At 39.3% G+C, this 14,155-nt stretch overlaps 2 protein-coding genes across 2 annotated transcripts in view; one reads left to right on the forward strand and one right to left on the reverse strand.

Moving 5' to 3' along the window:
- LOC146477065 (dedicator of cytokinesis protein 7-like) overlaps window positions 1-7,740 on the forward strand; it is a 38,220-nt gene extending 30,480 nt beyond the window's left edge. The window contains exons 25-33 of the mRNA XM_085113920.1: window positions 638-701; window positions 1,297-1,569; window positions 1,784-1,918; window positions 2,814-2,994; window positions 3,590-3,738; window positions 4,088-4,231; window positions 4,763-4,887; window positions 5,835-5,990; window positions 7,302-7,740. Coding sequence (XP_084970046.1) covers window positions 638-701; window positions 1,297-1,569; window positions 1,784-1,918; window positions 2,814-2,994; window positions 3,590-3,738; window positions 4,088-4,231; window positions 4,763-4,887; window positions 5,835-5,990; window positions 7,302-7,365 — 1,291 coding nt within the window. The 3' untranslated portion in view covers window positions 7,366-7,740. The remainder of the gene's footprint in view (window positions 1-637; window positions 702-1,296; window positions 1,570-1,783; window positions 1,919-2,813; window positions 2,995-3,589; window positions 3,739-4,087; window positions 4,232-4,762; window positions 4,888-5,834; window positions 5,991-7,301) is intronic.
- LOC146477062 (uncharacterized) overlaps window positions 1-14,155 on the reverse strand; it is a 450,556-nt gene that overhangs the window by 111,700 nt on the left and 324,701 nt on the right. The window lies entirely within an intron of this gene.

The raw sequence follows: 14,155 nt of genomic DNA on the forward strand, positions 1-14,155 counted from the left end.
CCACTTTATCCAGTGGATAAAATGCATTAGTTGGAGTACATTTTCTTCGTTTTTTGGCGACTTATCCGCTTGATTAGCTTACCTGCTCGTTGAGGAACTGAGGTAAGTACTCTCCAGTGGTGCTGTTTGTTTTGCTGTACAAGGTAGTTCTAAGTTTTAATTGTACGACAGAATCCTTATGTCTGACCATTGAAAGGAGGTTTTTGAAACTGCTTTATTTATTTATTTATTTATTTATTTATTTATTTATTTATTTATTTATTTATTTATTGTAATGCTGTACAATTAAGGTCATTCTACAGACGCTTTCCATTTTTGTCATCAGACCTGATAGGGCTGGCCAGTCTGTTAATAAAATGTGTCATTTGTGAAGGACTGGCTCGAAACATTCTTCAAAATGGTACATTCCGAAAATAGCATGCACCGTGTAATTCAAAGAAGTGGCATGTAAGCAGTCCTTCTGCAAACTGACCGCTCCGGCCATCCAGACCTGACAATTGGAAAGCACCTTAACATTGAGTGTGCTTGCTTTGGATGAAATCTTTAAGAGGGTTAATGAAGCTGGGATGCGCTGCTGTTTTGAGTCGTGATTTTGGAACATTGCTTATGTTTTCTAAATGATGTTTATACCTTGCATATATCAAAACTCGCCGAATTTACGACTCACTTGGCTATACAACATGGCTGCCAAGCATGGCGAGGTACAGTTTTTGCTGACTGATAGTCGTAAAGTCAGCAGTGCGCCCGAAGCACGTAGGATTGTTTTATTATTATTATTATTATTATTATTATTATTATTATTATTATTATTATTATTATTATTATTATTATTATTTTATCTATTTATTTGCCGTTATCATCCATTAGGAACTCAAGTTCCTGAATAATAAAGCGACTTAAAGCACTTAAAGCTTCCCCTACTCCCCTACGATAAAAACAATACTATTTTGGGATCTAATTTGGCTTCACTAACTAAGGGCCAAAATGGCCTTAATTTTACGGGCTCTAAGCACCTAAGGGCTAAAATGAGTCCCAAGGTAGGCTTCAACTGGTTTTTGTCAGGTCCAAGTTGTGGAACAAAGTTTCTTGTTTAGTAAAACAACAGGACAGGAGAGAACAGGTTTAAACAAGTAAGAAGTGCCAATCATGAAACTTCCTCTCCTTCGTCATTCTGAACTGATATTTCAAGACAAGTTTGAAAAATTCAAGATATGAAAATGGCATTGTGAGTGAGTCTTGCATGCATTGGTTTTGAGTGACGAGAGTTGATTTGTTCTTCTTTACTCTGTTTGGTAGGTTAATAACCATGTTGAAGCAGCCATGTGTACATTTCGTATAATTTTCTTTAAGGATGAGGAGGGCATTTGTACCGGAAAGTACTTTTGTGAAAATGGCTTGGTGTCCCTTCTGGAAAAGGCTGCCACTACATTTTTCCGTGCTCAGCTGTTTGAGTGTGTAAATGAAGTCTACAAACTACTGATACCTACACTAGAGGCCAGACGTAACTACAAAAAGCTAACACACGTTCATCAGAAACTTTCAGAAGCCTTCAGTAAGATTATACAAACGGTAAGGGATTCTAATTCATCTGACCTATACCCTCTCCTCCGCAGTGGTCCTCCCCATCCCACTCCACCCCCAGCACACAATTTATACATTTGCGTACCTTTTGTTTTGAATGTGATGCAACTGTTGAAGTTCCTTAGACCACTGCAAGCCAGGAGATTCTTCCCTCCATGTAAAGTATTTTATTGATGTAGACTGTTTTTGTGTGACTTCATAGGAGGGAAAGCGCATGTTAGGGACATATTTCAGAGTTGGATTTTACGGATCAAAATTTGGCGACTTGGATGGTGAAGAGTACATTTACAAAGAACCGGCCATCACAAAGCTGCCAGAAATTTCACATCGTTTGCAGGTTTGTTGACAGTCTGTAACAAGAACTTAAGAAAAAACAAAACAAGAGTCTACCAAAAATACTTTTTGGGTGACTCAATTGCCAGTAAATCCTTAAATTATTCCAAGAAAAACGTAATAGAAAGATTTAGAATTTTGTTTACGCTAAACGGCAAATTGCAGAAATGACCATGTGAACATGTTTATCCTATATTTGCCGCCCGCTGTTTCCAGTTTCTCAGTAAAATGGAGTAGTTTGATAATCATCAAAGGCCAGAATTATTTTGTACAATTCTAATCTACGTACTCCTTTTCTCAAGAAAACACAAATGCAAATATCACGTTGGCCGTTTGACAGTGTGACTGAAGAGTTGAACACGTGTTTGCCATGAAACAATAGGCCATTTCCGAGTTGCTGTGAACCTCATTATGAAAGCGAGGCTAAGTGCAAAGTGTTTTTTATAAAAATTAGTTGTCATCCATATGCAAACAAAAATAATCAGTTTCACATGAAAAGCTTTTGCACTTAGCCTCCCTTTCATAATGAGGCTCACAGCAACTCGGAAATGGCCTATTCAGCTAGTGGTCAGGGCGAGATTTCAACTTGGGGCATCCAGAATTTAACTAACCGCTAGTCTACTCTTATTCCCTGGCGTTCAGACCTGATGCTTGCATCTCACAGATGACAGTCAAACCAGTTTAAATTCTCATAGATTCTCATTACACATGTGATGTATGTGGTATAACACCACCTATGCTGTTTAAGGTGGTTCTGACTTTTCATTCTGTGTAGGAAGCACGAGTTAAACGCTGCTGTTTGTTTTTGCAACATTTGGAGTACGGTTGGGAATGAAATTGTTCCATTGCCTTTGCGCTTATCCTTGCAACTGTCAAATTTAAACTCTGTTTGTTTTCAGGCTTTTTACGGAGAAAAGTTTGGACCAGATGTCATTGAAGTGATAAAAGATTCCAATGCTGTTGAACAGGACAAGCTTGATCCAGATAAAGCGTATATTCAGCTAACATTTGTGGATCCTTACTTCGACGAATATGAACTGAAGGACCGTATTACGTACTTTGACAAGAATTTCAACTTACGTATGTTCTTTTTATTCTGCACTAGGTACTTAACGGGATAGGTTATAGTAGCATTGTTCTAGTGTAGAAATTATGCTAACTTGCTGTTAGGTAATGGAGCGAGTGCACTGAATTTGTGCGTTTCTTATGCAGTGGTGAAATATTAATTAAATTTTTGCCTGTGTGCTTAGCCTGTGCTCAATGTTCCGCTCTTCTCAACCAATTTTTGTTCAGAGAGTGGCCAGCTGTGTAGAGGCTACTGTGTGATTAGCTTTTAGTCAATCCCTGCAACATTAGTATGGACGCTTGTAGGTGCTCTCCAGCATGCGAGTTGTGAGAATGCAACATGCGAATTGTAAAAGTCTGACAATTGTCTCCAAACCCACTGCGGATATGGAGAAAGTGAGTGCTACACTGTCGTATCTTCATCAATGTTTAATTTGTTAATTTAAGTCACTTAGACTGCATCTTAGTCAATCTTTGGCCAAATTTAATTTGCTTGTTTCCTGTACTCCCTATACTTCCCTTTCGTTACTGTCTAAATTTGATGACAGCTGTGATAAGTTAAAAAATTTATGTTCTGATGAAATGAAATATGTTGTTGTTGTATTGCTAGGGAGATTCGTGTATGAAACACCATTCACACCAAGCGGTAAGGCGCATAGCGAGTTAGTAACCCAGTACAAGAGAAAGACCATCTTGACAGCAGCTGCCAATTCATTCCCTTATGTCAAGACCCGAGTCAATGTTGTACATCGTGAACAGGTCAGTAGTTGCTAACTTGTTTTTCATGGCAGACAGTAGTGGTTGAGGGGGGGGGGAGGGGGGAACTGAACGATGATATTCTGTGGGAATGAGGAATGGGTTCATGACTCCGCTGACGAGAAATGTTTTACAGCGAGGCGTAATGTTCGTCATTGTGGTTGGATCAGAGCTGTTAACATTTATCACCCTTTGACATAGTTTGGATATTAACTTATCAGATGTGTGCTTGTCAGTTTTCTGGCTAAACTGGCTTTGTGTCGGTCTTCTCGGTAAGCAACTCAGTCATGCCTCTTCTCCTCTCTTGTTCTCAAACTCAACTGCTCTACATCGCTTGTTTTATGCTTTGTAGATTGTGCTTAGTCCAATTGAAGTTGCCATCGAAGATATGGAGTTACGAACCAAAGAGCTTTTGAGTGCAATACAACAGGAGCCTCCTGATCCTGAGATGCTACAGATGGTACTACAGGGCTCTATTGGTACTACAGTTAACCAGGTGTGTTACTTGTTCACTCTGTAAGGGTGAATTTACTTTTCTTTTTCACCTCAACGTTTATTTACTCATTTACTCAGAAGTTTAGTAGCTCGTTTCGTCGCTCGCACACTCATGCATGGTACATATTCCTGCAGGCTACTCTTTTCGGAGTCATTTTGTCCCGGCTTCCCAGCCGTTATCAGCTTCCTTGATCTTACTATTCGTGGTCGTTCTCTATGGGTACCCACTCCCCCTCTCATCCTGAGTCCAACTCAGGCCTTCACCTTGCTGACAGTTAATGTACCTTAAATATTTATAGTCTTTGTTCTCCTTAGGTTGCTTTTGAAACTCCACCCCCCCCCCCCCCCCATCTAACATGTCACAGTTGCAATTGCCGATTTGTCTTACATAGCATTTCCCTATCCTAATAGCACTTCATTGTCAGTACCAATGATGTCCAGCATGTTCGCAAGAATTAAGACAATTGGTAACATGTTAATGGTGTCAATTTATGGACTGGTTGCAATATTTGATTATGTTTCTCGGCGGCAGGGTCCATTGGAGATAGCTCTGGTGTTTCTTTGTCACAGTCAGGATTCTAACGAAGAAGGCGAATCTCAGATGTTCACCAGACACCATCACAGACTGAGGCTCTGCTTCAAAGAGTTTGTCAAAAGGTTAATATTACTCTACACATAGGCAGTTTGTTGCATTGGGGTCCATGATTTGAGCCAAGTTTATAAACGATAGTTGGGAAGTTATTTCACATTTCCTTACACCATATTAATATTATATATGTATATAATTTATTTAGTTAATTTAAAGTTTTATAGGTATTTATTTTTATTGTCGTAGTGCCTAAGTTAACCATATAGTTTTCTAGTTAGACACTAGTCTTGTTTAGTTACATTTCAAATGTAGACATCTACATACATACTGAGCACATACACTTATTGTTGAAATAAGAAGCGTGTTTCAAACACAAATAATAGTTTGCAAGCACGTGTTGAGAATTCTGTTGTGCGGACACCGAAAAACATCAAACGTGGTAACATGTTGACAAACTATTGGCGAGAAATGACAGCTGGTCTCTCGGAATCTCGCTAACTTTTTTTTAGCAATAACGTCATTAACAGAATCGCAGTTGTTTGATGAATGAGCATTTGTCAAACATGTTCAACGCTTAGGAAAAGACATGGAAAAATTACTATTGAACTGGTACCTCCACTTGTTATTGTGCGTTCCTTCTGCGCATCACTGGATAGTCTGACAAACTTGAGCTATTTGAGGATGGTGCCTCTTTATATTAACTCTTTTTGTGTGGTTTATGACTTCTCTGGGAAAACAGAGTTCAACAAGGGCTAGTGGAGTCCAAAACGAAAATTGGGGTAACCGAGGCTTATTCCGGCTAAACGTTGCATATGGCGTGGTTCCCCCCAAATTTCTGTTTTGGGTTCCAATAGCCCTTTGTCAGTTTGTGACTAAGCTTTCCCCGCAATAATACCTTTGGGTAGGAGCTACCGTCCTTGATGAAAGCAGTCCAAACACACATCCAAGTGTATCACCTAATTACTCTTAATCCAAAATGTTCTCTTAGTGTACTTTTGTTGGTCGTTCATTTCAGATGCGGAGATGCACTGCAGAAGAACAAACATCTGATTACTGTTAATCAGCGTGCCTATCAGAAAGAGTTGGAAAGGAATTACAATAAATTAACAGAACAGCTTGAACCTCTCCTTCAGAACAAGTTTGGCACTCTGCGAGGATCCATGAGACAAAAGTGCAGTATTGTTTTCTCCCATTGAAACGGGGACTTAAAAGCAACCTTTATTTGGCACGAAGATTTCACATGCATTTGTCCCCGCACATTATCTGTTCCGAGAAGCAAACAGTTTTTCCAAAGCGAAAGAATTACGCAAAAGTTTTAATTTTTAATACCATATGAGAGCTACTGTGTTTATTATCCTTCAAATATTTTAGCTGAAAGCGCATTGGGTGTACTTTTGGGTATTAGAGTTCTTATTTGTTCAGTGGTTTTCAGTCTTGATGTTTAGATAACGAACCTCTTGAACCACTGCACTAACGTTTTGGAGTTTTCCAGAAACACTTTAGACGAGTTTGCTCTCCTCATCTGTTCCAACAGCTTTGTTGCACTGAAGTAACTCTAACTTTTAAAAGCGGGGGAATATCATCTTGTATTGCCAATTTATGTGGGGACATATTGCCTTACGTGACGGATTTCGACCAATCACAGACAAGCAAAAATATTTCTTTGATTTTTATAAGCAGTACTTTCCTGTGATAATGTCTTACGTCCTACAAAGTGGTTCTAACCATTCAAACGAGTGCTATTGAGCAGCTGTTTATTATTTTATGCGCTGCACCATGTGGTTCTATTTTTTAGTTGGATTCAATTCTGGCCACCGTTGTTCAAAGAGCAGATAACTTTATCCACTGGATAAGTCGCTATCCAGAGGAGCAAACTTACTCCAACCAACCCTTTTGGCAACTTTTACACACAATCCCATATTTGAATTTGACATATGCTTATACTGTATTCACAGAGTGTAGGGCTATCGGGGAAAAGGTTGCACACATTTATCGGCCGGATAGCAAAGTATCCAGTAGATAAAATTATCCACGCTTTGAACAACTGGGGCCTGAAGTGTACCCATGAGAGCTATTGGGCAGTACTTCCCTGAACATGTGCTACTATGACCGTTTATCGAAGAGAAATGCAAGAATTTTTAGTTCTGAGCTTGGCCACAGTTGGGAGTGGTGCCATCTGTGATCAGGTGCACTTTTCGTAGCTATTGCCTTTCTTGACGGTCTGGACAGCGAGCTTAAGAAACAAAGGAGAAAGAAATCTCGAGAAAGAACTCGGGCCTCGTCGAGTGTGTTTTGCTCCTCCAAGTGATTCCTTCTCCCTCTAGGCTATCAAGAAAGGGAATGCTAGCAATGTTGCGCTCTTTTTTGCATAGGGTAAGTTCCTCCGACGGCCAACTGTCTAGAAGACGTACTTAGCAACATGCACATTTTGTGTTGAGATAATTATAGGGCTTATGGTAACTTTTTGTTGTTACTGTTTCAGGGAAGGATCTGCTTTATTAAGGAAAATCTCAATGAGTTTCAATACAGGACACAGTGTAGCTTAAAAAGCAAAGGAAACTATTCTGATCTTACATTTCTGGATTCAAGAATTGTAACGTACTCCTGAAGACTGCGCCAAAACAGGAAAAAAAACCTTGGCCGCCTTGAAACTGAGAGGATAGTATTCTGTTCATGTTGTCCTTCAGCAGCATGGTTTAAAATATATAAAAACTGTTCAATTGAGGCCTTACACTGCTGTTTAAAAACTAAAAACTAAAATCCGAGCTTTCGCCGATCAACGGCATCATCAGGGATGAGAAAATATTCCACGCGCGCTATATATATATATACAAAGAGAGTGTAGGGTGAAGGGTGAAATGTGTAAAAAATGTGACGTATGTGTGAAAGCTATAGAAATAAACTGCGAGCGTTATACAAGGTTCTGATGATGGATTGTAGTGTCTAAAATTAAATATTAAAATAGCAGTTCCGCAAATTCAGTACATTCCTCTCGGGAATTGAGTGTCGGCTTGTATTTTCTGATATAAAATGCTTCGTAGAGGCGTAGATTAGCGGGATCGTTTTCGCTCATAATAATTTTGATGTTAATGCCTTTATGGTAGTTGTTCTGGCAGGAAGAGATGTGTTTTTTGACGGAGGAGCTATCGTTACGGATATGTTCTCTTACGCGGTCATGGATGAAGCGAGTTGTGCTACCAATGTAATGTTGATCACAGCTGTTGCACGTGAGCTGGTACACTGCATTTCTTCGTAAACACAATCCGGTGTTAGCGATGGGGCATTTGTCTCTGGTGCATTTGCGCTCCGTGAAGGTGTGGGATAGGGCTTGTCTGAGCGTGTAGGGCTTGTGGGCAACGCGTACTGGAATGTTTTCCTTTCTAAAAATGTTAGTGATCTTGTGATTGAGTCGCCCAGAAATGTAAGGGATCTTAAGGTACGACCACTCCGTGCCGGTAGGCTGAGAGTTGTGTTGAAGATTTTGTGGGCATTTAGTTTGCTCTATACTATTCTCTGGGTAACCGTTAAGGCGAAGGATGTCATCGAATGCGCCCAGGAGTTGTTTTGTGGATGTGTTTGAGGAGCATCTGTCTTCAATGCGTTTTCTCTCGTTCCGAATGAACTTGTTGACAATACAACACCTGGGCGCATTCGATGACATCCTTCGTAAGTAATAACTCATAAGTAATAACTGCTCATGCTCATGTGTTACTCAAGAGTAATAACTACTCATGCTCATGCGTTACTCAAGAGTAATAACTGCACATCCTCATGCGTTACTCAACGGAAATAACTGCTGATGTTCATGCGCATCTCATAAGTAATAACTGCTCATGCGTTACTCAAGAGTAATAAGTGCTCATGCGAAACTAATAAATAATAACTCCTCATGCTTATGCTCAACTCACAAGTAATAACTGTTCATGCTCATCCACAACTTATAAGTAATAACTTCTCATGCTAATGCATTACTCAAGTGTATTAACTGCTGATGTTCATGCGCAACACAGTAATAACTGCTCATGCTCATGCGTTACTCAAGAGTAATAACTGCTCATGCTCATAGGTTATTCAGCAGAAATAACTGCTCATGCTCATGCGTTATTCAACAGAAATAACTGCTGATGGTCATGCGCAACTCATAAGTAATAACTACCCATGGTCATGCGCTACTCAAGAGTAGTAAGTGCTCATGCTCATGCGAAACTCATAAGTAATAACTGCACATGCTCATGTGCAACCCATAAGTAATAACTGCTTATGCTCATGCGTTACTCAAGAGTAATAACTGCTCATGCTCATGCGTTAATCAAGAGTAATAACTGCTCATGCTCATGTGTTACTCATAAGTAATAACTGCTGATGCTCATGCGTTACTCATAAGTAATAACTGCTCATGCTCATGCGCAACTCATAAGTAATAACTGCTAATGCTCATGCGCAACTCAACTAATAACTGCACATGCTCATGCGCAACTCTTAAGTAATAACTGCTCATGCTCGTGTGTTACTCAAGAGTATTAACTGCTCATGCTCATGCGTTACGCATAAGTAATAACTGCTCATGCTCATGCGTTACTCAACACAAATAACTGCTGTTGCTCATGCGCAACTTATAAGTAATAACTACTCATCGTCATGCGCTACTCAAGAGTGATAAGTGCTCATGCTCATGCAGAACTCACAACTGATAACTGCACATGCTCATGTGTTACTCAAGAGTAATAACTGCTCATGCTATTGCGTTACTCAAGAGTAATCACTGCTCATGCTCATGCGTTACTAAACCGAAATAACTGCTGATGCTCATGCGCAACTCATAAGCAATAACTGCTCATGGTCATGCTTTACTCAAAAGTAATAACTGCTCCTACTCATGCGGAACCCATAAGTAATAACTGTACATGATCATGCGCAACTCATAAGTAATGACTGCTGATGCTCATGCGTTAGTGAAAGGTAATAACTGCACATGCTCATGCGCAACTCATAAGCAATAACTGCTCATGCTCATGCGTTACTCGAGAGTAATAAGTGCTCATGCTCATGCGCAAATCATTAGTAATAACTGCTCATGCTCATGAGCTACTCATAAGTAATAACTCTTCATGCTCATGCACAACTTATAAGTAATAACTTCTCATGCTAATGCGTTACTCAAGTGTATTAACTGCTCATGTTCATGCGCAACTCATCAGTAATAACTGCTCATGCTCATACAAAACTCATAATAACTGCACATGCTCATGGGCAAGTCATAAGTAATAACTGCTCATGCTCATGTGTTACTCAAGAGTAATAACTGCTCATGCTCATGCGTTACTCAAGAGTAATAACTGTTCATGCTCATGCGTTATTTAACAGAAATAACTGCTCATGCTCATGCGTTATTCAACAAAACAAGCTGCTGATGCTCATGCGCAACTCTTAAGTAATAACTACCCATGGTCATGCGTTACTCAAGAGTAATAACTGCTCAAGCCCATGCGTTACCCAAGAGTAATAAGTGCTCATGGCCATGTGAAACTAATAAGTAATCACTGCTTATGCTCATAATCAACTCATAAGTGATAACTGTTCATACTCATGCACAAATTAAAAAAACTAACTTCTTATGCTAATACGTTACTTAAGGGTATTAACTGCTCATGTTCATGCGCAACTCATCAGTAATAACTGCTCATGCTCATGCAAAACTCATAACTAATAACTGCACATGCTAATGGGCAATTCATAAGTAATAAATGGTCACGGGCATGTGTTACTCAAAAGTAATAATTGCTCATGCTCCTGCGTTACTCAAAAGTAATAACTGTTCATGCTCATGCGTAGTTCAACAGAAATAACTCCTCATGCTCATGCGTTATTCAACAGAAATAACTGCTGATGCTCATGCACAACTCATAAATAATAACTACCCATGGTCACGCATTACTCAAGATTAATAAGTGCTCATGCTCATGCGCAACTCATAAGTAATAACTGCACATGCTCATGTGCAACCCATAAGTAATAACTGCTCATGCTCATGCGTTACTCAAGAGTAATAACTGCTCATGCTCATGTGTTACTCATAAGTAATAACTGCTCATGCTCATGCGTTACTCAAGAGTAATAACTGCACATGCTCATGCGCAACTCATAACCAATAACTGCTCATGCTCATGCGTTACTCGAGAGTAATAAGTGCTCATGCTCATGCGCAAATCATTAGTAATAACTGCTCATGCTCATGAGCAACTCATAAGTAATAACTCTTCATGCTCATGCACAACTTATAAGTAATAACTTCTCATGCTAATGCGTTACTCAAGTGTATTAACTGCTCATGTTCATGGGCAACTCATCAGTAATAACTGCTCATGCTCATACAAAACTCATAACTAATAACTGAACATGCTCATGGGCAAGTCATAAGTAATAACTGCTCATGCTCATATGTTACTCAAGAGTAATAACTGCTCATTTTCATGCGTTACTCAAGAGTAATAACTGTTCATGCTCATGCGTTATTTAACAGAAATAACTGCTCATGCTCATGCGTTATTCAACAAAAAGAGCTGCTGATGCTCATGCGCAACTCTTAAGTAATTACTACCCATGGTCATGCGTTACTCAAGAGTAATAACTGCTCAAGCTCATGCGTTACCCAAGAGTAATAAGTGCTAATGGCCATGTGAAACTAATAAGTAATAACTGCTTATGCTCATAATCAACTCATAAGTAATAACTGTTCATAATCATGCACAAAGTAAAAGGAATAACTTCTCATGCTAATACATTACTTAAGGGAATTAACTGATCATGTTCATGCGCAACTCATCAGTAATAACTGCTCATGCTCATGCAGAACTCATAACTAATAACTGCACATGCTAATGGGCAATTCATAAGTAATAACTGGTCACGGGCATGTGTTACTCAAAAGTAATAATTGCTCATGCTCCTGCGTTACTCAAAAGTAATAACTGTTCATGCTCATGCGTAGTTCAACAGAAATAACTCCTCATGCTCATGCGTTATTCAACAGAAATAACTGCTGATGGTCATGCGCAACTCATAAATAATAACTACCCATGGTCACGCATTACTCAAGATTAATAAGTGCTCTTGCTCATGCGAAACTCATAAGTAATAACTGCACATGCTCATGTGCAACCCATAAGTAATAACTGCTTATGCTCATGCGTTACTCAAGAGTAATAACTGCTCATGCTCATGTGTTACTCATAAGTAATAACTGCTGATGCTCATGCGTTACTCATAAGTAATAACTGCTCATGTTCATGCGCAACTCATCAGTATTAACTGCTCATGTTCATGCAGAACTCAGAACTAATAACTGCACATGCTCATGGGTAACTTATAAGTAATAACTGCTCATGCTCATGTGTTACTCAAGAGTAGTAAGTGCTCATGCTCGTGCAAAACTTACAACTAATAACTGGTTGTGTTCACGTGCAACTCATCAGTAATAACTGCTTATGCTCATGCGTTACTCAAGAGTAATAAGTGCTCATGTTGATGCAAAGCTCATTAGTAATAACTGCTCATGCTCATGCGTTAGTCAAGGGTAATAACTGCAATGCTCATGCGCAACTTATAAGCAATAACTGCTCATTTTCATGCGTTACTCAAGTGTAGTAACTGGCCATGATCATGCGCAACTCATCAGTAATAACTGCTCATGCTCATGCAGAACTCACAACTAATAACTGCACATGCTCATGCGGAACTCCTTAGTAATAACTGCTCATGCTCATGTGTTACTCAAGAGTAATAACTGCTCATGCTCATGCGTTATTCAACAGTAATAACTGCTCACTCTCATGCGTTACTCAACAGAAATAACTGGCGATGCTCATGCGCAACTCATAAGTAATAACTATTCATAGTCATGCGCTACTCAAGAAAAATAAGTGCTCATGGTCATACGAAACTCATAAGTAATAACTACACATGCTCATGCGCAACTCATAAGTAATAACTGCTCATGCTCATGCGTTACTCAAGAGTAATAAGTGCTCATTCTCATGCGCAACTCATCAGTAATAGTTGTTCATGGTCATGCGCAACCCATAAGTAATAACTGCTCATACGCATGCGTAACTCATAACTAATAATTGCTCATGCTCATGCGCAACTCATGAGTAATCACTGCCCATGCTCATGCGTTGCTCAATCGTAATTACTGCTCATGCTCATGCGGAACTAATAAGTAATAACTGCTCATGCTCATGCGTTACTCAAGAGTAATAAGTGCTCATGCTCATGCGTTACTGAAGAATAATAAGTGCTCATGCTCATGCCTTACTCAAGAATAATAAGTGCTCATGCTCATGACCAACTCTTCAGTAATAACTGAACCTGCTCATGCGCAACTTATAAGTAATAATTGCTCATGCTCATGCGGAATTCATAAGTAATAACTGCTCATGCTCATGCGTTACTCAAGAGTAATCACTGCTCATGCTCATGCGTTACTAATCAGAAATAACTGCTGATGCTCATTCGCAACTCATAAGTAATAACTGCTCATGGTGATGCTTTACTCAAAAGTAATAACTGCTCGTACTCATGCGGAACCGATAAGTAATAACTGCACATGATCATGCGCAACTCATAAGTAATGAATGCTGATGCTCATGCGTTAGTGAAGAGTAATAACTGCACATGCTCATGCGCAACTCATAAGCAATAACTGCTCTTGCTCATGCGTTACTCTAGAGTAATAAGTGCTCATGCTCATGCGCAAATCATTAGTAATAACTGCTCATGCTCATGAGCAACTCATAAGTAATAACTCTTCATGCTCATGCACAACTTATAAGTAATAACTTCTCATGCTAATGCGTTACTCAAGTGTATTAACTGCTCATGTTCATACGCAACTCATCAGTAATAACTGCTCATGCTCATACAAAACTCATAACTAATAACTGAACATGCTCATGGGCAAGTCATAAGTAATAACTGCTCATGCTCATGTGTTACTCAAGAGTAATAACTGCTCATGCTCATGCGTTACTCAAGAGTAATAACTGTTCATGCTCATGCGTTATTTAACAAAACAAGCTGCTGATGCTCATGCGCAACTCTTAAGTAATAACTACCCATGGTCATGCGTTACCCAAGAGTAATAAGTGCTCATGGCCATGTGAAACTAATAAGTAATAACTGCTTATGCTCATAATCAACTCATTAGTAATAACTGTTCATACTCATGCACAAATTAAAAGGAATAACTTCTCATGCTAATACGTTACTTAAGGGTATTAACTGCTCATGTTCATGCGCAACTCATCAGTAATAACTGCTCATGCTCATGCAAAACTT

The sequence above is a fragment of the Pavona decussata genome, unplaced genomic scaffold (assembly GCF_977016875.1).
Source record: "Pavona decussata unplaced genomic scaffold, jaPavDecu1.1 SCAFFOLD_72, whole genome shotgun sequence".
NCBI lineage: Eukaryota > Metazoa > Cnidaria > Anthozoa > Scleractinia > Agariciidae > Pavona > Pavona decussata.